Source organism: Eulemur rufifrons, chromosome 20, assembly GCF_041146395.1.
Source record: "Eulemur rufifrons isolate Redbay chromosome 20, OSU_ERuf_1, whole genome shotgun sequence".
Taxonomy (NCBI): Eukaryota; Metazoa; Chordata; class Mammalia; order Primates; family Lemuridae; genus Eulemur; species Eulemur rufifrons.
The window spans coordinates 41,943,007-41,965,350 of record NC_091002.1 but is presented as its reverse complement, the minus strand read 5'-3'; the positions used below and the strand labels follow the sequence as shown (position 1 = coordinate 41,965,350).

General features: G+C 44.5%; 1 protein-coding gene across 1 annotated transcript; it reads right to left on the bottom strand.

The window, feature by feature from the left end:
* Positions 1-9,180: 9,180 nt before the first annotated feature.
* On the bottom strand, positions 9,181-22,008 carry RNF114 (ring finger protein 114). The gene is made up of 6 exons (XM_069495428.1): positions 21,857-22,008; positions 17,404-17,554; positions 14,953-15,059; positions 14,492-14,606; positions 12,348-12,455; positions 9,181-11,034 (listed from the first exon to the last, which is right to left on the bottom strand). Exons 1-6 carry the CDS (start codon positions 21,994-21,996, stop codon positions 10,969-10,971), a joined length of 687 nt encoding a protein of 228 aa, XP_069351529.1. The 5' UTR covers positions 21,997-22,008; the 3' UTR covers positions 9,181-10,968.
* Positions 22,009-22,344: the final 336 nt, after the last annotated feature.

Genomic DNA, 22,344 nt, shown 5'->3' with positions numbered 1-22,344 from the left:
TTTTCTTCCAATCGACAGGGCAAGTGCGGAGCGGGGGAGGGCGCGGGGGAGGGGGACCGGTGACAAAGAGGGCGGGGGCCTTTCTCAGGTCTGTGCTCAGAAGGTTGAGTTACTCCCGCCCCCTCCGGGCCGCCTCCGCCTCTTCCCTCCCGTAGGCAGCGGCGGAGACCGCGAGGTGGGAAGAGGCTTGGGGGGCCCTCCGGGCCGCGGATCGGCTCCCCCGTGTGCGGCTCCGGGCCCAGGAGAAGGCGCGGACCGCCCCGCAGGGGAAAGCGAGGTGGTGTCAGGTCCCCCGGGAATGAACGACCTCTGCGGCCCCAGCTGCAGCGGACCGGCCGGCCAGGCCCTCCCCGCCCGAGGGTCCCGCCCCGGGCTCCAGGTCGCGGTCCTCCGGCACCCTCTGCCGGCCAAGGCGCCTCCCTGCGACCGTCGCGCGGTGCCGGGCGCACACGCCTTTCAGGCGGGTGAAAACGGGGACAACCACCCTGGAGGGCAATTGGGAAATATCTAATGTGATCAGAAAGGCTTCTGGAAGGAAGACAAATTTGATCAGACGCCTGCATTTCCTACAGGTGCCCACCCCCCACTAAACGTAAAACCAATAACTAAAAATGATTTACAATCAAGGAAAGAAGAAAGTCTTCCTCCATCCCAGACCACCTTTTCCCTCCCCAAAGGCAACTATTTTTCTGGGATGCTAAAACAGGATGGTCGCTTGAGGCTAGAAGTTCAAGACCTCTCTATAAAAAAACTTTTAACAATTAGCCGGGCGTGGTGTCGCTCCCCTGTAGTCTGAGCTATTCAGGAGGTTGAGGCAGGAGGATTGCTTGAGAACAGGAGTTCGAGACTACAGAGAGCTATGAGTATGCCACTGCTGTCCAGGTTGGGTGACGGAATGAGACACTATCTCTAAAATAAATAAATAAACAAACAAAGCGAACTATTTTTTACCAGTGTCTTGTATGACCTTCCAGAGATGGCCTTTATATAGACAAGGAGGGAAATATGTATGTGTGTATTAATATGTACGTCACTTTGTATACCACAAAGGAGAACCTCCACACTAGCCTACACCTTGCGATGACAATATTCAGTGCTGTGAAAACCATTCCATGTCATTACGTGCAGCTTACTTTCTGCAGTGCTGCAGAATTTTTCATTGTCTGCATTAGGCCTTACTCACACAGTTTACCTGACAAGGGAACTCGTGATGGGCATTTAGGTTAGATTACAATTTTTTGCTGCTACAAATAATGTGGCAATTTCACGGAATGACCTACACACACATCTTTGCACTCCAGGTCAAATGGTATGTTATATAAAATGTTGATACATTTGCCCAAATGTCCTCCAAAAAGGTTAAACTAAATTATATTACCACCAGCAGGGAGTTGAGGGCCTCTTTTCAAAATCTGGCCAACACAGGGTATTGTTTTTTTTATGCTTGACCATTTGACAAGGGAAAGTGAGATCTCCTTGTTGCAATCTACATTTCTCATGAGTTGGGTGGAGCATTTTTTTCAGGTACTCCAAAGCCATTTCGGTTTCTCTGTGTTCTTTTTTTTTTGAGACAGAGCCTCACTCTGTTGCCCGGTCTAGAGTGCCCTGGCATCAGCCTAGCTCACAGCAACCTCAAACTCCTGGGCTCAAGCAATCCTTCTGCCTCAGCTTCTCAAGTAGCTGGGACTACAGGCATGCGCCACCATGCCTGGCTAATTTTTACTATATATTTTTAGTTGTCCAGCTAATTTCTTTCTATTTTTAGTAAAGACAGGGTCTCACTTTTGCTCAGGCTGGTCTGGAAATCCTGAGCTCAAACGATCCTCCCGCCTCAGCCTCCCAGAGTTCTAGGATTACAGGCGTGAGCCACTGTGCCTGGCCCTCTCTGTGTTCTTAACTATTCCTGCATGTCTCTTGGTACCAAGTTGATGAAGATCTTAATTTTTTTTTATATTGCATGTCCTTCCAATGAATGAACTGAATTTCTTTCTTTCCTCTTACTCCATATTTCATTTCAAAATGAACTTCTTAATTTCTAAGAGCTGTTTGTTTATTAGGCTACCGTGCCCTCTTCATTAGATCATCAATCAGTGAGTGAAGTTGGGAAGTTAATCTTAACCAGGAGGAAGATATTGTCTACAGAAAGTACAATGAATGAGTCAGGGCTCAACTTCCACCCTCATCCTTGATTTAAAAAAACAAAGCCTCTTCCAAAGTCTCACACTTGTCTACAAACAAGCAGTGAGTCAGCCTTGGGCCTTACTCAACAGGTCCTCTGTGAAGGAATCAAAGTCACGATTCCAGGATAAATTGCTTCCAAGCACTTTCTGGGTCAGGGTCTGAGTCTGTTGGGTGTGGCTCAGAGCTGGGGGCTCAGAGATAAGATGTGCAAGCCTTTCATCCCCATTTACTGAGCACCTGCTGTTTGCCAGGCTCCCTGTGTCCCTATAACATCCTCCTGCCTCGGCCTCCCAAAGTGCTGGGATTACAGGTGTGAGTCACCACACCTGGCCCCTCCCATTTGAACATATCTGACTTAAAAAAATATTGCCAGGCACGGTGGCTCTGGCCTACAATCCCATCACTTTACGAGGCTGAGGTAGAAGGATCACTTGAGCCCAGGAGTTCAAGACCAGCCTGGGCAACACGGCAAGATCTTGTCTCTACAAAAAAATTTTTTTAAAAATTGAGGTGGGCTTGGTGACATGCACCTGTAGTCCCGGCTACTGGGGAGCCTGAGGCAGGAAGATCACCTGAGACCAGGAGTTCCAAGCTGTAGTGAGCTATCACCACACCACTGCACTCTAGTCTGGGCAGCAGAGCGAGATCTTGTCTCAAAAAACAAAAAAAAGGAAATGTTCAAATGGGGGTTAGAAAATTGTGGTCTGTTTTTCATATTTTTTGAATCATACTGAATACATTAACACTCGTAATACATACATACAAATTACTGCAGAGTGAAAAGCCTGGAATGCAGCCTCACCCCGCCACCACTGGTCATGTGACCCTAGGGAAGTCCCTTCCCTTCAACTGTAACCACACCCAGGTCAGGAGCTAGAACCTTGACAGCCACCTCTGAAGACAAACACACACCCTCACTGAGAGTAACCCCTATCCTGACTTCGCCTTGCTTCTCTCACTTATCTTGGAGATATTTTAATAGATAGTGTTGCCCGATAAAATACAGATGCCCAATTACATTTGAATTTCAGATAGAAAAACAAACAAGTTTTTAGGGTAAGGCACACTTATACTTTTTATTTGAAATTCAAATGTAATGGGCCTCCGGTGGTTGTATTTGTTGAATTTGGCTGCCCTACTTGGAGATTGGCTGCTATCACCGTTTCCAGGACAATCTCTAACCAGTCTCCTATTGATGGGCAATTAGGTTGTTTCCCATCTTTTTGCTTTCCAGGAACAATGGCCCCAGAAAATCCTTGCACAAAGGACTCTGACCTCATCTTCAATTGTATCTGTAGGGTGTGTTCCTAAAAGTTGCTTAGTCACTTTCCTGCCTGGATTCCTTTGGCCAGGCAGGTGGGGACCCCATAGCTCAGAGGAATTCTCAGTCTCTCTGGAGAGCAGCTCCCCTTCTCTGTCCCAATCTCAGTCTCTCTTGACCTTACCCTTTCTCGTCTCTCCCCATTTCTGTCTGTCTCTCTCTCTCTCTGTCTCTCAGTGTGTCTCTTTCTGACTTGCTGTGTCTCTCTGTCTCTTTATCTCCTCAGTATAATGAAATAATTATACAACTTACCATAGACAGACTCTGCCTGTCTCTGTCTCTCTCAACCTTTCTCCTTTTGGGCCAGCAGCTCTGCATGCAAAATCACCAGACAAGTTGACAAAGATGCATCTGTAAGGGTGCTCCCTCTAGCACTGTCCGTATCAGTCAGAAACAACCTCAACATCCATTAGTAAATAAAGTATGCTCCATCCTTACCAGGAAGCATCCTGCAGCCGTTCAAAATAATGCCACGTTAGCATGGAAAGATGTTGACGGATATCATGGAGTGAAAAACACAAGTTGTAGACAGGAAGTAAAGCATTCCCCATTTTCAGTTTCAACCAAAAATACGGTAACCCAAGGACATGTAAGAATTCCACTATTGACTGTCCTGGTTGTGCAAGGAGGGAGGAGGAGTGGTTTCCACCTTCTTTATATTTTTCTTCCCTACCTGTTATTTTTTTTAAAAACAAGGAGCATTATAATGTTTTTAAATTTCAAATTATTAATCTTTTTTATTCTTTTTTCACCAAGTCCTGATGGCATTGAAGAGCATTATAACTTTTAATATTGTGCATATTTGCTTTATTTTTATTTCTGTGTGTTTGTGCATATGTATTTATTTATACACACACACACTATTTTATTCTGAACCATTTGACAGTGGATTGGAGACATCATGCCTCGTTACCTCTCTATACTCTTCCCTGTGTATCTGCTGAGAACATGGACGTTTTGTTAGGTAACTGTGACTCAATTATCAAAATCAGGAAATCTAACATTGATAAAATACAATTACTTATTCCAGGGTTGTCCATGTTCAGGTGGCCCAACAACATCCTTCATGGCAACCCCTGCAGCACCAAGGATCCAGTCCAGGCTGATGCATTGTTGCAGTTAGTTGTCGACCTCTTTAACTTCCTTTAATCTGACCTTGGCATTTCTTGGAAGAGTTCAGGCTGTTTTGTAGAATGTCCCTCAGTTTGGATTTGCCTGCTGTTTCCTTGTGATTATACTCAGGGTCTAAGTTTTTGAGCTGGGAACCACAGGAGTGGTGGTGTGTTCCTCACTATGTCTCATCAAGTCACCTATGATTTGTCCCATTATCTCTGATACTAACTTTCATCACTTGGTTAAGATGGTGTCTGCTAGGTTTCTCCACTGCAAAGTTACTAATTTTCCTTTTGTATATAATGTGTGGGGAGACCACCTGAGACCATGTAAATAGTCTAGATCAGCGGTCCCCAACCTTTTTGGCACCAGGGACCATTTTCATGCAAGACAATTTTTCCACAGACCGGGGAGGAGGGGAGGATGGTTTCGGGATGATTCAAGCACATTACATTTATTGTGCACCTTTATTTTTATTATTTTTACATTGTAATATATAATGAAATAATTATACAACTCACCATACATTGGGGACCCCTGGTCTAGATGACATTTATAATTAGGAAAGGTAATCAGGACTTTAAATTCCTGAAACCTGTAAGGACTGAGCTTGCCCACCTCATTCTAACCATCAGCAGAGTCACTGCCGCACCCCAGCTACAATATGTTTGTCCTAACACTATCCTGTCTTACATTATATAAGGACTGTGTAAACTAGTCCAAGAATGCATTTTACCTGAGGCTCTTTTAAAGATACAGATTCCCAGGAACCACCAATCAGAATCTCCGAGGGAAGGTTCCGAGGATCAATTTTGTAGCAAGTGCTTCCCAGGTAATTCAGCTCTTCAGGCCATGTTTGGGAAACACTCACTTAATAGTAGTGTTTAGTCATCAAACATTAACAACTAGCTTGCTTGGGTGGGGCCAGGCAGGAATGGATGAGACAAACAGTAGTGAGATAGGTAGCTCACATTTATTAAGCATTTAGATCGTGCCAAGCCCTGTTCTAATGCTTTACATGAGTTATTTCCCTAGATTCGCACTACTCTATGAGGAAGACACTTTTATCAGCCCATTTTACAGACAAGGAAATTAAGGCATAAATTAGAATAATTTGTCCAAAGTCAAGCTGGTGAGGGATCAGCTGATCACTAGATCAGCTAGTGAGTTTGGATGCTGGGAAGAGGAGACGCCATGCAGTCTGTGCTGGGGTCCCTGGACCTAACCACACATCACTGTAAGAGCAAGCCGTTCACTTCCTGGCCTGGGCAAATCACTCAACCTTTCTGGCCTCCACTCCCTCATCTGTGTAATGGGATTATTATTATTAATAGTATCCCTCCTGCAAGGCTGGTTAAGAGAATTTTTTGTTTGTTTGTTATTATTATAATTTTTTTAGGCAGTTGAGTTGTTACTCCTTAGCAGATCCCAACTTCCATGGCTACCATCCTCCTTGGTTAAGAGAATTCAATGAGATTGACTTTCCCAGAGAAAGCTGAGTGTCTGGTGTTTTTTTTTGGAGACAGAGTCTCGCTCTGTTGCCCTGGCTAGAGTGCCGTGGCGTCACAGCAACCTCAAACTCCCGGGCTTAAGCAATCCTTTTGCCTCAGCCTCCCGTCACCAGGACTACAGGCATGTGCCACCATGCCCGGCTAATTTTTCTATATATATTTTTAGGTGTCCAGATAATTTTTCTATTTTTAGTAGAGACAGGGTCTCGCTCTTGCTCAGCCTGGGAGTGTCTGGTTTTAATTACCTTTCAGAGCTTAAAGCAAGGAGGATTAAAGCAAAATTATTATGAGGAACCAAGGATGAAAATGATTATCATCATTGTCGCTATTGCTGTATTCGTGGTGCCCAGCTGAGCTCCACAAGGGCCATGCAGCAGACACTGTGGAAGGGCCGGGGAATAAGGGTGGAATCTACTTAAGTATCACATCCAGGACCTGAGTAGCTCAGGCCCCCACCGGGCAGTGGCCACCTTCGACTGACCACCTGAGTCTCGCTCTTTCTACCTTCCAAGTTCGGGCTTCCGGTTCTTCCGGTTTTTGAGGACCCGCCTCCCCACGGTGATTGACAGCGGGAGGCCGGAGCTTCGGGGAGACACTGCCCCCTTCAGGCTCCTCTTACCGCTGCACCGGACTCTCATTCCAGCGTGGACCAGTACCCGTGGAAAGGGAAGGAACGGTTGGAAAATCACACACATACACCTCTTTTAGTTCTATTTCAATTCTAGGAATATTTATTGAGTCTATCGGGGGCCAAGTATAGAGCCCAGTGGTGCACAAGACAGACATAGTCATTGTCCTCAGGAGCTTAACTTCTCGTGTGGGAGATAGCCATTAAAACAAGTAATTGCCCAAAATGTAATGAGAAAGTGTGAGTTGCCTGGCACAGAGCATGTGCTCAGAATATCTATTCTGCTAACATACATTGAGTAGGGTTGCCAGACTTAATAAAAATACAAAACATTCAGTTAACTGTGAATTTCAGGTAAACAACAAATCATTTTTTAGTTATGAATATTTCTGGCATTCACTTTCTGGCTTGGACAAATTACACTCTTATGCAATATTTGGGACATATTTATAACTAATAAATTATCCACTGTTAGTCTGAAATTCACATTTAACTGAGAGTCTTGTTGTTTTATTTGGCAACCCGAATGTTGATCAATGAGTTTACAATCCTGGTCTGAGGGAACTTACAGCTAGGAGAGGTATTTATACACGGGTTTAACAAATGCCCTGATTAGTACTAGAAGTAGATGTTACTACAGGAACATCATCTATGAAATTCTGATCTAGACATCCAAACCGCAATTAGGAGGCAAAGACAGGGGTGGGGGCACCAAATATTCCTGAGGGAAGGGTATGTGTGCAGTCCTTGAGGTGGGGAATGTGGCGCACAGGTGCAGAAAGGCCTGCATGGTTGGAGCAGAGTGCAGGAGTGGATTTGAGAATGTCAACCTAAATAAGAGGGAGAGCCTCTCTAAAAGAAAATGGTATTTATTAGGGCATGGCCACGAGAATACATGTGCCATAGTAAACTATATGCGTATTCAGGGAGGTAAAGGAAGACAAAGGTATATAAACGAAAAAAATGAGGATTACATAATTGTTTTGAAATCATTGTTCTTGGCTACAAAGATCAATACCAAGGGTGACACCAGTCTGAGGTTGGACAGGCAATTGCTGGGCAGATGTCCTTGCAGAGTTATTTTTCGTGTGAGGTTGTGATGGCCTTTGTGCGAAGTTGTGTTTGCATTTGCAGAGTTTTTGTGAGTTTTTGCTATTAGGAATGCAAGCCTGAGAATCCTCTCTTTGTCCATTTGTCAGGATCTTTTTTTTTTTTTTTTTTTTTTTTTTTTGAGACAGAGTCTCACTCTCTTGCCTGGGTGTCAGCCTAGCTCACAGCAACCTCAAACTCCTGGGTTCAAGCGATCCTCCTGCCTCAGCCTCCCAAGTAGGTGGGACTACAGGTATATGCCACATCTGGCTAATTTTTATTTTTGAAGAGATGGGGTTGCCCAGGCTGGTCTCAAACTCCCAGCCTCAAACCACCCTCCTGCCTTAAGCCTCCCAAGTTGCTGTGATTACTTATAGGCATGAGCAACTGTGCCGGGCTAGTTTTGGCTGTATTAAATTTAAGGTTCCTATGGGATCAGGATTGGAATGAAGAAACCCAGGAGACAAGCACAGCAGACAAATGCCACACAAGTACCCACAACACAGCACTGTGCAGGGTTCTGCATGCATTGCTCCCTTGGAGCCTAACATCCTTAAGAGGCAGATATTATTTTTTTTTTTTTTTTGAGACAGAGTCTCACTCTGTTGCCCAGGCTAGAGTGAGTGCCGTGGCGTCAGCCTAGCTCACAGCAACCTCAAACTCCTGAGCTCAAGCGATCCTCCTGTCTCAGCCTCCCGAGTAGCTGGGACTACAGGCATGCGCCACCATGCCTGGCTAATTTTTTCTATATATATTTTTAGCTGTCCATATAATTTCTTTCTATTTTTAGTAGAGATGGGGGTCTCGCTCTTGCTCAGGCTGGTCTCGAACTCCTGAGCTCAAACGATCCGCCCACCTCGGCCTCCCAGAGTGCTAGGATTACAGGCGTGAGCCACCGCGCCCGGCCGAGGCAGATACTATTATCCCCGTTTCATAGTAGGGAGACAGGTTCATAAAGTATTTGCCAGATATCCCATAGCTAGTGGCAGAATGCAGAACTTAAAACACCTCCAGGACCTGAAATTTTAACTTGCAGAACCGCTTTACTACAGTGTCTCTCACTGCTGCTAAATCATCCCGAATGTAGCTGAAGCCGTGTTCCCAAAGCCCTGCTTTACGGAGCACCATGATTTCTGGCTTCCCAATTTTAACAAGTGGGGGTTGTGTTCATTTTCCACAGAGGACAGGCCCAGCAAGGCTCTAAGCTGGTAAAGTGTCAAAATTGTGATTAGCAGCCAGGTAGGACTGTGACAGACAAAAACCTCCCTCTTAGGAAGAACAAATCTCCTGGAGGACCTTCAAGCCCAGGCTTCAGCCCATGGTGTTTAATGAAAATAGGCAATATAGCTTACCAGTTGGATAAATTATGAAATTTATTTATATTTCACCTTTTGAAAGCCAGAACATAACAAATTTCACTTTCTGGAAAGTCATCTTATTAGAAATACATGAAGTGCACTTAATACAAGGAAGTAAGTTTCTTGGTACCACCGAGATGGACATATGCTCTCTCATCAGTTCCCTCAAATGAAGGGTTTTGTCAAATTTCCCTCCAAACTTCTACTGAGATGATCCTCAATTTAGGGAGGTCTGAGTAAACTTTTTCCAGAAATTACAGTGAAGTAAAAGTGGACCTTTAACATTTGGGTCCTCCCAAGTAAGCACATTAGAAAAAACTGTTTTGCCCCAATGGGCCCCATCTTCGCTGGTGACTAGGCATCTGCAGCTCGTTACTGGCAGGCAGGGAGAGGCCACAGCAGCAGTTACAGGTCCACTGTCACCTGCAGCCTCAGCCACTGACCAGAAAAGAGTTCCATATTCAGACTAGATGTGTGACATGAAAGAACGAACCTAAATCCATATGCTTTTTGGTCAATCAGAGGTTCTGCTCCTACAGATTAGGCTGACAGTGCTTAGCCTTATATTTATTAATATTTGTAAAATGTGTTGAACTTCAAACTTCTAGAAAGTTTCCAGTAGACAGCTTTTATTAACAACTGCTCATCATGAGATGTGCCTTAAGAACAGTGTCTTGTTGGAAGAGACAAGAAGGTGCAATACTGGATTTCCTACAGCTTCACTCTATATTCAGAAAGCAGGTTTTCAAACACGGATTTACATGTTGAAAGCAGTGTCATAAAGAAACCATCTGTGATAGAAAAACAATGCTCAGTTTAATCTAAGTTACCACGTAGAAGATAAAAGAACTAGTATCCACTGGAGCCTCTAAACCTCTTCCTTCCTATTCATTCGAGGACTCCTGTTCATGTTTCAAGGACCAGAATGTAAGCAGGCTCCCAGAGAGGCAAACACGACCCAGTAATTTGAAAATACCTCACTAGTTTGAAAATCAGAACCAAAAAGCTGTGGCCTCCCACCTCTCTTAGCTGACCCTACTCCCCACTTACAGATAAACAGATTTCAACTTTCCTAACCTAGAAACATTTTCACAAAAACATATGGTTACACCTTATCCTAAAAAGGCACCATGCAGGCATTTAAGACTGAACCAGTTAATTCTAAGGATGTGCAGGAATAGTAGGAAAATATCACTCATCAAAACTTCCAGCATTGGACCATGCTAAACCCAGAACATTCACCCTGAGGACTTGTGAAATGCATCCCAGGATGGCAACCCGCTCCGCTGCACATAGGAGCTTCAGCACTGGTCAGGGCCCACACACGTCAGAGACAAGGAAAGGAGAAGCTTGTTTCATTGTGCTTCATAACCCAGAAAAGGTCCTGGCTGGCTCAGAGGACGTGAGAGAGGAACAGAGATGAACACCGGATGAGAGGAATGAGTATAAAACAAGAACAGGTAGAGGTGAAGAAGCCAGATTCTCTTCCAGAAGAAGAGGCAGAAGCTCCAGGAAGCAGCTAAGAACCAACAAAGACTAGAACATGTGACAAATAAGGTTAACAGTGGGGGGGAAGACGGCTTTGGCAAGAGCCCAAAGGAAAGGAGGGCTCTGACCTGGGGACCCGTTTCCCCTGTCAGAAGTGACCCTGTCCCAATGCCACGGATCGTTTCCAGGTCTGTTGTACAGTTAAGGTGTAGGAGTCAAAGGTTTCACGTTTAACACATAATGGAAGCTCTGGAACATGAGGCGGATGGCACGGACTGCTCACTGATCGATGATGGAGCGCTGCAACACCTGATTCATCATGTCCTCTTCATCAACATCATAATCCTGGTGGCAAAACACAGACACGCAGCCTCAACAACGCTTCACGGCTGCAAAGGCTCACCCTCAGTAGAAGGAATCTGGAGAGGGCTACTAGGGACCAAATCTCAGCTCCAACATTTGCGATACTAGTTATGCAACTCTGGGAAAATTATATCACCTCTCTGTGCCTCTGCTGTCTCATCCTTAAATAAAAGTAACGATGCCACCCTTAAATGGGAACTGCAGGGCCCAGACAGCACATGAATGGGGCCTGGCACAGACTAAGTGCTCAGCGCGTTTAATTTAGTCCGAGCAGAAGGCAAACACATGCACAAATGCACTCAGCTGGTGCTGTTTTTAAGAGGTGGGTTCAGTGCCCAGCACGGGGTTTTTTTTTAGGGCCATAGGAACAGCAGAAACTGTAGTGAAGCTAGCCTTCTTTAATTTAATGAGGCAAAATTATCTACTTGGGCATTTTTAGGAATCTTTATAACATTAACAAAATGGACAGTTATTCTGAAGTCTGAGTTTTAGACCCTCTGTCAGACTGAGAATACTCTCTACGACAACTTATAAAAGAGCTTCCTTCTTAGATCTTGAAATACAGCCATTAAGACTGAACACTGCTCTATAATCCTAATTTGACACCTATGTGTATGTAAATAAAAGGTTTACTTCAAACAGTTGGCCAAATTTATCTATTACTATAATGCCCGGACAACTGTGTCCCTTCAAAACCATCCAGCTCTGGGAAAAAAATACAAACCTGACAGTCTTACTTGGCTAGTGGATGTGTTCTGTTGACCCGACGTATTTTTAAAAATCATTAAAATCTGTGATACTGCATAAGAAATACTGCATTTCCTGCTTCAGGGGTGGGGGTGGAGGAGACAGGCAATACTGTGCCTGTATTTCCACGGGACAACAATCATCTGGGGCGATGGTGGCATAACTTAAGTCAGGCACTGTCTGGCTTGTGAACCCTTATGAGGACCATTTCCATTACTTGCCTAGTCCCCAGGGCCATAGGAACTTGAGGCTCCCAAACTAAGTGCTGTAACAGGTAGAAATTATATATAACATAAGAAAGTGGACAAAACTTTGGGGGCAGGGGAGGGGGAAGAAAGGAACAAGCTTCACTGTGTCTGTCTAGATGATTGCCCTGGCCACCTGCCTGGCCCATGAACAGAAACTGCACAGCGGCAATTCCAGGGACTGGGAGAACATCATGTTAGTGATAAAGCTCAACAATGAGATCTCCAGCAAACCTTCTGAGAAAAGTGAAGTAGCTGTGCTGTCCCCCAGGGGAGGGACCAGAGCTTGGGCTCCAGACTTACCACAAAAGTGTCATAAGAAAACTGGTGCCGGCGCTGGATGTGCTCTATGAAGTTGGCGCTGCGGTAGTTGGGGTCTCCCCAGGGCATCGAGGCACATATCGGACAAACCTTTGAACAAAGAAGCAAGGTGTTAGGCATTGATGTCCCAGCTGGCACCAGCCCTCCGTGGCCTGTGTCTGGCCTCCCTTCTTCCAGAACAGTTGTTCTGACACACCAGTCCAGGGCCTGGTCACTTCTTCCTGTGCACATCAGCATCCCAGAAAACACTGCAAGTTTCCTCCTTAAGTGAAATGACACGTGGGGTGGATAAAGGCTCAAGTCATGACACCATGCTTTCTGATTCCTGCTGTAGTCAGGGAAGTGGGTCAGTCAGCCCAGTGGGGGCCTAGAACATGGCCAACCCCCACACCCTCCACACAAGATGATCCAAAAGCACGGGAAAACCAAGTAAATAATCAGAAAAGCGATGTCCCAAGGAAGTAAAACATAGTCTCCCATGCATTTTAACAAAATAAATGCTCAGATGAGGGGATCAGGCCAAAAAGTCCTTGTATGAAAGGCTGATTTGGGATGTGAAGATTGGGTCGTATCTGGATAGGCAAAGAGAACATGTAGGGTGCTCCAGAAGAAAGGCAGTGTGTGGAGAAAAGGTCAGGAGGCAGCAGTTATTACAGGCAAACAGCCAGACTAGCTAAAAAACTCACAGGGGGGAAGAAGGGATAGTGCTCTGGCTTGGAGATGGAACCTTACTCAACTGCCAGGAAGACACAGTGACAAAGGGGGTTGGCAAGATATAATCTGGGATGGTGGAACAGGCAGGCTGGTGCAGCTGTGGAGCCATAACACAGGGCAGGACTAGAGACTGAGGAGATGGCTCCCAAAGGGAAGGTGAAACACAGAATTAAGGAGCTGCAGAGGGAGAGGAGATAGAATAGAGGGCCAAGAGCTAAAGAAGAGAGGGTTTCACAGAGACAAAATAATAAGAGGGATTTCAGGAAGCCAACAGAGGAGAGAGAGAGAGAATATTAGGCTGTAGCACCAGAAACCACAGAGTTGTTTAGCAATAGCAGTATCTATTAAGACTATGAGTGCAAGTAACTTTTGACCAAATTAATTCATATCTAAGACTTCAGCTTGTAAACATACAAAAGATATGTTTCTCACATAGGCCAGCTGTATCTTAAGATTTATGGTAGAGAAATAAAGAACACTATCAGGCCTGATAAGATTAGCATTGACAGTTACCCTGGTACCCTTACAAAAGCTCATGAAAATTCTAAAGTCTGTGCACCACCTTTTACAGCAATGGAGCTGAAGGTTGTCCATACAACTGGGTATATGGTTCAAGAGAAGCAGCATGAGATAAATGGGAAAACTAAAACAAAATTATAGAGGAATATATACCTAACTATGTAGGAAGACCTAGTCTGTCAATCACATTGAGAGGGAAAAAACACAATGCTGAGATGGACCAAATTCAAACATTTTTTAATAAAAGAGACTATGTGTCCGTTGGTGATATTTAAATAAAGCCCTTTCCTAATAATTCCATATAAATCTTCTTTTCCCACAACTATGAAGAAGCTACTCTCAAAAAGAAAATGACAACTTTATGGAGGAGAGATCTGGTGGATACCAAGGGATTCAAGTTAATGTTACCAGCAACAGGAGCAACAGACATCAATCACATGACTCTTAATGTGGCAGAGGACACAGAACTTAGTACCATTCAAGACTCCTCCTTTGAGGGAGGGGGGAATTGCTATGAAGGACATCACAAATGTTAAAATTTAAACATGGATTTCATGCTAGTTATTAAATTGTATTAATGTTAAATTTCTTGGATGTGATTAATTATACACACAAAAAATGTCATTTTGTAAGAAAATGTTCTTAGGAGATATACATTGAAGTATTTAGGGTCCACGAGGTCACAGTACCTGTAGCTCATTCCCAAATGGTTCGACAAAAAATATGTATATATAGATATATAGAGTATGGTTAAGCAAATATGGTAAAACGTTAATAATTTGTGATTCCAGGTGAAGGGTGCACAGGAGTTCATTGTACTAATCCTATAGTTTTTCTTTAAGTTTGACTTTTCTTTTCATAATAAAGTTAAAAGAAAAAAAAATTACTCTTACCACAGATTTGGTATCCGTGCTATGGGATAATTTGCAGTGTTCCACAAGTCCTTCCTGATCAAAGTTCTTCTCAGGACAGTAAGGACAAGGAAAGGTATAGCGATTTGGGACATTCCTGGAAGGTGAAAGGCAGGAAAATAAAATCTGTGAGTACCTGTCTATGACTTCAACCACTGTACATTCCAAAAAGGAGCAGAGTTCACCGAACGAGTTATGACAAGGATTCTGATTATCACTTCAGAATCAAGTCTTGAAAATAAATAGCACAGCTAACATTTGAGGTGAACAGAGAGTCCTCTCCTGCATACCCGCCCCCCCAAAAACTTACCAGCTTTAGCCAATGTAGCAATTATATCTCCACTTTCCCAAACTTATACAACTAAACCCTTGACAATGCAAAGTGCCCAACTTCTTTGTACCAAAAGATGACTTCCACCTAAGGGAGTGATTGAGTCATTTACCTTGGCTGTAGGGACGCATCCTTAGTGGTGGCCTTCACACCTTCCATGATGTAATTCTGGTATTTGGAACAGGTAGCCACGTGGGCCCGGATCTTGGATAAGAAGAACTCGAATAGAAAGAGAGCCCACAAGTTAGTGAGGACCTTGTACCAGGCCATAGTCCCAAAGCAAGGGCAAGATGAAAACTAGACCTACACCACCCTGGAAAATAACCTCACCAGACTCCTGAAACCCTGACTATTATAGATTTTCCATGAATATCAAGGCTGATGTTTTACTGGACCAAATCAGAACATTTGCTTCTACTCTAAAATTATTCTCCTACAGGTTTGCATTATTCATGATATGCTCTAAATTCAGTGACATTTTTAAAGTTTTCTACACTAGCATTTAAATTAGTCTTTTTGGCCAGGTGTGGTGGCTCATGCCTATAATCCTAGCACTTTGGGAGGCTGAAAAAGGGGGGGGGGGGGCGGATTGCTTGAGGCCAGGAGTTTGAGACCAGCCTGGGCAACACAGTGAGACCCAGTCTCAAAAAAAAAAAAAAAAAAATTAGCCAGGTATGGTGGCACACACCTATAGTTCTAGCTACTCGGGAGGCTGAGGTGAGAGGATTGAGTCCAGGAGTTTGAGGCTGCAGTGAACTGGGATTGCATCACTGCACTCTAGCCTGGGTGACAGAGCAAGACCCTATCTCTAAAAAAAAAAAAAAAAAATTAAAAATAAAACTAATCTTACATCAAGCCAAGAACCACATTCCGTTATGTGCAGCAGAGAAAAGTGGTCATTTAAGTAAAAGGGATAAAGGCTAGTAACCCTAAAGTATTAATCACCAGACTGTGATAAATGATCTTAAAAAAACTGAAATCTAAATTTTATCTTTCATATAAAATCTAGGCTGTGCAATAGTAAGATGGAAACAGAGAAGAAAATCCAAAGACTGCTTTATTACAGGTGTTCTAAAAGAAAGAAAATGTGTAAGAAATGGAGAGGGAAGGGAAAGAAAAACATCTTGAGAGGTATGCCCATAGCACAATCTTTAAAATGGTGAAAAACAAAAGTATATGGGGGGAACAAAAAACCCTCTGTGCATGCATAAAGATGAAGGTAATATAAAACTTTATTTCAATATCTTGAGTTTCCAACAAGAAACAAGGGAAAAAAAGCTCCAATATTTGAGCCCCAGCTTACCATATGATTCTTTCTGCCTCACCTCCAGCTAAAGAACCTGTTGACTTTAAGTTGCCCAAAGAGGAGCCCCAAATTAAAAGGGAATATCCCTGTTCAGCACTGTAGTAGCCCCACTGTGTGCCCCTAATATTAAATCACTCTGAAAGGAAGGAGATGGTGAGGTATGTCCATATTATGGCCATCATAAAAATAATGAAACTGGTATGCAAAGCCGTCCAATGTCATTAAATGAAAAAAAGAATTTGAAAGTAAAAAAAGCGGAAGACATATATATTATAGTATGATACCATCTTGTAAAAATCCAACAACTGTGTTTGTATACATATTCAACATCTGTTTGTCAAAAGGCAGAAAATGTCAGGTAGCCTTCTAAATTGAACTACTTCTGAAGTGGTAATATCTGGAGTGAGAAACAAGCCTACGTTATTTTATATTTTTGTATTGTCTGGAATTAACAAAATTATAATGATTCTAAAAGCAATAAGGGTGTGTACACCTCTTAGATTAAGACAATAAAATAATATTTTTCCTTTTCAGGAGCAGTTATAACAGATGTGAAAATAAATATACATGACTCTAATGATTACACAAAAGAGCATGGATGCATTTCCATTGTTAAAATATTGCTATTACAATCAAATGATTTCATATTGACTTTTATATCATGATTCCTCCCTATAAAGTTCTAGGAAGTTGAACCATTAAATTTTATATCTCTAATAATATAGATTACAAAATTTCCCCTCAGATTCATTGCAACAGATAACTTTTTTGATTCACTGCCTTTGTTTTATATTTTAAAAGATTATGAAATATTGTCATTAAAATTGTTTATACTAATGGGGTGCAACAAACACTATTTGGGTGATGAGTACACTTACAGCCGTGACTCAAGCATTACAAAAGCGATCCATGTAACCCAAAACATTTGTACCCCCTTAATATTTTGAAATGAAAATAAAATTGTTTATACTACTTTGGAAAAATGAGTCTTTTATAGGAAAATATTGGAATAACTGATTTCTATGGCTTTTGAAGCTAAAATAAATACTTAAGCAACTCTTAAAAAAAAAAAAAAAAACCAACCAGTAAGGTTACGAAAACAAAATAGCACAGCCATCACCACAGATAAATGGCATGCACACGTGCTGTTAGTCACCTAGTCATGCTCTAACTTCAGAAACCACGTGGCAACAGCTCTAAGTTTTACCCCATCTCATCAATGAAAGGCACTGACTCTTCCATGTTACTTCCACATACATTCTTACGGCAGCCATGGCAAGAAGTCTCTGTGCTCTCGATCTGCCGCTCGAGCTCCATGGCTCGGACGCCAGGTGCCAGAGCGCTGCGACACACCCCACAGACAGGTTTCTTCGGCTTCAGACATTCCTGCAGGCATGCAGAGCAAAAGCTAGAACAAGACACACAGAGAACCTCCGTCATGCATCATGGAGACAAGACAATGAATATGGATCAACTTTTAAAAAGACATCAATGGATAATGGATTAAAAATAATTGGCTCCCTATTACAATTCAAATACTAAGTCATTCTAGGCCAGGAAAACTGGGGGTAGGGAGAGACTGCAAAGAACACACAGGTACAGAAACAAGCAAAAACTATGATGATACATAGCAGAAGATGTTATGGTTGAAGCCGTAGGCCCTGGCACTGAGGAATCTTAGTGGGGTTTCCTGAACCTCTGTTTTCTCCTCTGTGAAATTAGAATAGTAATGGCTGGGCGCAGTGACTCACACCTGAAATACTAGCACCCTGGAGGCCAAGGCAGGAGGATCGCTTGAGCGCAGGAGTTCAAGAACCAGACCCCGTCTCTACTAAAAATAGAAAAAATTAGCTGAGTATGGTGGCACACGCCTGTAGTCCTAGCTACTCAGGAGGCTGAGGCGGGAGGATCGCTTGAGCCCAGGAGTTTGAGGTTGCTGTGAGTTATGACGCCGCCATAGCACTCTAGCTTGGGCAATAGAGTGAGACCCTGTCTCCCACCCCACCTCCCCAAAAAAGTAGTATCTACCTCTAGGATTGTTGGGAAGATGGAACATGTACAGCAGACCCTTAGTAAAGGGCCTAGCACATACGACATGCACAATAAATGGGAGCTGCCATCATTAGAGGTGAAGGCAAAGTGCTATGGGAACATAAAAGAGCAACTAGCTGTGAATTGAGGAGGACAGGGCCGTCAGACTTCAGAGGCAGCATTCACGATCCTCCTTAAAAGAGTTCAGCTAGCAAAGGGAAGAATATTCTAGGCCCGTGGGGTTAAAATTCATGATGCATCAAAATCTAACAGACTTTTCCACATAAGGGGTAGGGGGAGCCAGAGGTTTAAAGCAAGATATCAACAAGACCAAATCCAAGTTTCAGAAAAATTACTCTGGTGCTATCATGGACAACAGGGTTTTTGTTTGTTTTCTTTTGTTTTAGATGAGAAGAGATGAGAAGAAACAAAGTAGAAACCAAAAGATGACCAAAGGCAAGGGACTGTGAGGGCCTGACTGAGGAAATACGGCATGAATTCAGGAAACAATTCAGAGACAGAATCAGTAGGACTTGATAACTTACTGAATTGGGAGAAGAAAAGAAAGTCAAAGATGACCAAGTTTCTACCCGGAAGCCTAGGCAGGTGATGATGCTGAGATAAGGTGCACAGATAGAATGAATAATAAGGCACAAAAACACCCTAGGCTACTTACCCAACCTGATAGATTTAAGGCAGGATAACAAAATCTGCCACGAACTCAGGATTTATAATCAAAGGCAATCTTCTGCACAACTGACAACTTTTTACCATCTCTAAAAGTATCTTTCCTCTTTGTCATTAAGTTAGGTATTAATGCTGCTAGGCAAAATTCCAGACCAGGGTGGGAGAAGGTGAGGGGATCTATTCATTTACCACTGAAGGCAGAGTGAAAACTGAGGACAAAGTCCCTGTCCTCATGATACTTATATTCTAGAGGAAAACACAAACATTAATTTCAGATAGTATGTATATAATGTAAATAAAACAGCAAAGAGATCAGCTGGGGTGATCAGAGAAAGCTTCTTTAAGGAGGTGACATTTGAGCTGAGACCTGATTAGGAGGACAGCTACACAGATCCAGATGCACAGTTCCACACCAAGGTGACACCAAACACAAGGGAGTGTCTGAAAGGCAGAAAGGAAGGCCTTCGGGGCTGTGATATGGCCGACCGTGGAAGAAGGGCAAGCTATGAGGCAGGCAGGGTCTCATGGCCATCACGTGTATTGACTCATCGCAAAGGCAGATCACAAGAATAACAAGAAAGCACAAAAGGTTCCAGAGACTATGATGGAACCAACCCTGGCATGCAGAAGAAAGCAGCTCAAAGTCTCTCCTCAAGCACACACTGAAGTACAGCTGATCTATATGTTCATGAGCCACTTTGTGCCTGAGTCGTGCCCAAACAACAAGCCTGCTTTTAAACTGTTCGTATATCTTGGGCTGGCCTTTCAGTTTCTATTTCCTATTTGTGGGCCTTTTTCTAGTTCAGCCTTCAGATGCTCCACCCCTTCTGTCTTGGTGCTATGAAGAAATTCCTTTCTCTTGAGCCCCAGCCACCTGCCCTTCTCCAGCTGTACTGCACTACATTGGAGGAGGATGTAGTTATCCAGGGCCTGAAATAAAGTTTTATAAAAATCCAATGCCTTAACCAGAACTGCAGTGATGCTTAAGTTTCCATGCACAAAAGTTAAAAATCAACTATGCACAGCAGAAAGCATTTGGCTGGAGTTAAGGGAGACTGCTGCTGGCCTCACAGAGGTGCTTCCATCTGTCTTCAATCGGCATTGAACTGAACAAGTAGGGCGACGATGGTGTGTATAGAAAAGAGCCAAGGTTTGAATCCCAGTACTGTTTCTTGCACTCTGATCTAGAAGGTTCACTTGGCTCAAGGAAACCTCATATTTTGGGGTTCTTCGGTGAGTAAGCTGTATTGGGTCAAGCCTTTTTACAAATGTTAATAGTAACTGAAATCCATGGAATTAATCCAAAATTAAGTAAACCTGATACAACGATAAGATGACTCAATGGGAAAGCTACCTAGACATCATTTCAACTCTCACTCTCGTGAAGCTTACTTCTACCACTAATTTCTTAGTTCATTCAACCACTACCTGATCCCTGCCCCTCCCCGACCAGACACAGAGGTTTGATCCTTTTAATACCCTCCCAGTGCACAACAGTTTGAACATTCATTAGTACTTATTTATAAGCAACTCATTGGACCGTAAACTGTGACGGCAGAATCATCTTACTATACCCCTACAATAGGCAAGTAGAGGGCATTTCACTCAGTTGACTGTAAGATTGGAATATGGATGCTCAGACACTGCACTGGGAATACTGTGAGAGGCAAAAAAACAGCCCTCATGATGCCTAAGTTTTGCTCTGTGCAAGGAAGGAGAAGGAAGGAAGCTCCAGGAGAGAAGTGGGGGAGGTAACTTACATGGGGACGGTGACCAGGGAGTTAACTTAAAATTTGGACTTGAAGCCTGAGAAGGATTTGGGGATAGTGGTGAGGGAGGTATGGATGGCGCAAGAAGAGTTCCAGGCTAACTGAACTGCAAAGAGGAACAGCCTGCAACTATCTAAAGTGCACTTGAAGGAGCAAAAGGCAGCCGGTGTCGCTGGGAAGCCTTTGCCAGGTGCCAGGCGCTGTCCTCTGAGCTAACAAAACAGACACCTGCAGTAGATGTGGGAAGAGTTAGGCAATGGCGAACCTGCCCTAAGTGAGTCTCAGTCCCCGCACTTTATCCACCTGTAAAATGGCCGCCCACCCAACCCCTGCAGGATCGCTGCGGGAACAAGGCCAATGAGTCTCAGCAGATGTCCATTGTGCCTCTGACTAGGAAAGTGCTCCCAAGGCCAGTGATCGCAGGATGAGCACTCAGGCCACACAGGAAAAGCTAACTTAGAGGAAAGAAGCAGGTGGTCACGTTTTCTACAGTGTTTTCAGCTTAGGTGTTGTCCGATTCAAATTAGATTCAAATTGGCCAATCTCAAAGTACCCATCTGTAACAGTGTGCATTTTCACACATACCTGCTTTAATCGCCATAACCTGTCTATTAACGGTATTTAGGCCACGAAGACTGAATCGAAAACAGAATGAAACACACCTTCTACACAGGTAAGTGGGAACACTAACAAATCCCTGTGTGCCAACCCCCACCCCTTTCACAGCCAAGGGCAGACTGGCCAGATCGACGTAAAGACTTCCCTTTTGTTCTTTCAGTGCAGTTTCGCGTTCCTCCAACTTTAGTGCACTTTAGAATTACTTGGCAGAGCTAGATACGTGACGCCAAATGGACTACAGGGGCGACATTCAGACTATGCAACGGCAATTGTGGCTCTCCAAGGGCGGACTCGAGACGCCACCTGAGCCCCGGCGGGGCGCAACTCCACCATCACGTGACGGACGGCGTCTGACAGGCCGCCGGAACACAGCGGGCGCTTAACGGACGGTAGCTGTCCTGGTGAGGAGAGCGGACGCGGGAAGAGGAAGAGCGCCCCGCCAACTTTCGCGGGCCTTCAGGAGCCCGGGAGGGCCCCGCGGAGCGGCCCCTTCGGACCGGCCCTCTCACCCGCGCCCGCAGACCCTCCCCCGTCGGGGCCTCGGTCCTCCGCTTCATTCCCCTCCCATCGGGCACCCCCCAACTAGGCCCGAGATCGCCGCTTACACGTGTCCGCAGGGCACCTGCACGGGCTTCTCGTACACCTCTAAGCACACCGGACACGTGAAGCGGCCTAGGGGGTCAGTCTCCGCCGCCGGCCCTGCCCGCTGCGCACCGCCCTCACGCTCCTGCTGTTGCGCCGCCATCTTGCTGCCCCTGAACGCCGCGCAACGGCGGCCGAGAAGGAGGAGCCGGGGGCGGGGCGAGCCTCGTGGGCGGGGCGAACGCGGGGCGGGGCCTGTGAGCCGGGCGCGCGGCTGTGGGCGGGGCTCGTGGGAGGGCCTCGTTTCCGGGCCGTCTGACCAGACCGAGGGAGAGGCCGAGGGAAATCTGAAAATGTGGAAGCCAAGTCCAGAGGCTGGTAGGATTGGGACGGGCTTTGTGTGGGGGCCACTGTTTCCCAGATGTAAATCATTAGTTCAGCACCACCTGCACTGTTACTTAATATTTCTCGTCGAATGGAGGTTTTTTTTCTTTAAACTTAAGCAAACAGT

What these genes read in the sequence shown, in the direction of transcription:
- RNF114 (XM_069495428.1), bottom strand. Translation starts at nt 21,996, where the DNA reads ATGGCGGCGCAACAGCAGGAGCGTGAGGGCGGTGCGCAGCGGGCAGGG. An exon ending in GCCATGGCTGCCGTAAGAAT is followed by an intron (nt 15,060 to 17,403) that starts GTATGTGGAAGT and finishes TTTCTATTCGAG; the next exon opens with TTCTTCTTATCCAAGATCCG. An exon ending in TTTCTTATGACACTTTTGTG is followed by an intron (nt 11,035 to 12,347) that starts GTAAGTCTGGAG and finishes TTTTGCCACCAG; the next exon opens with GATTATGATGTTGATGAAGA.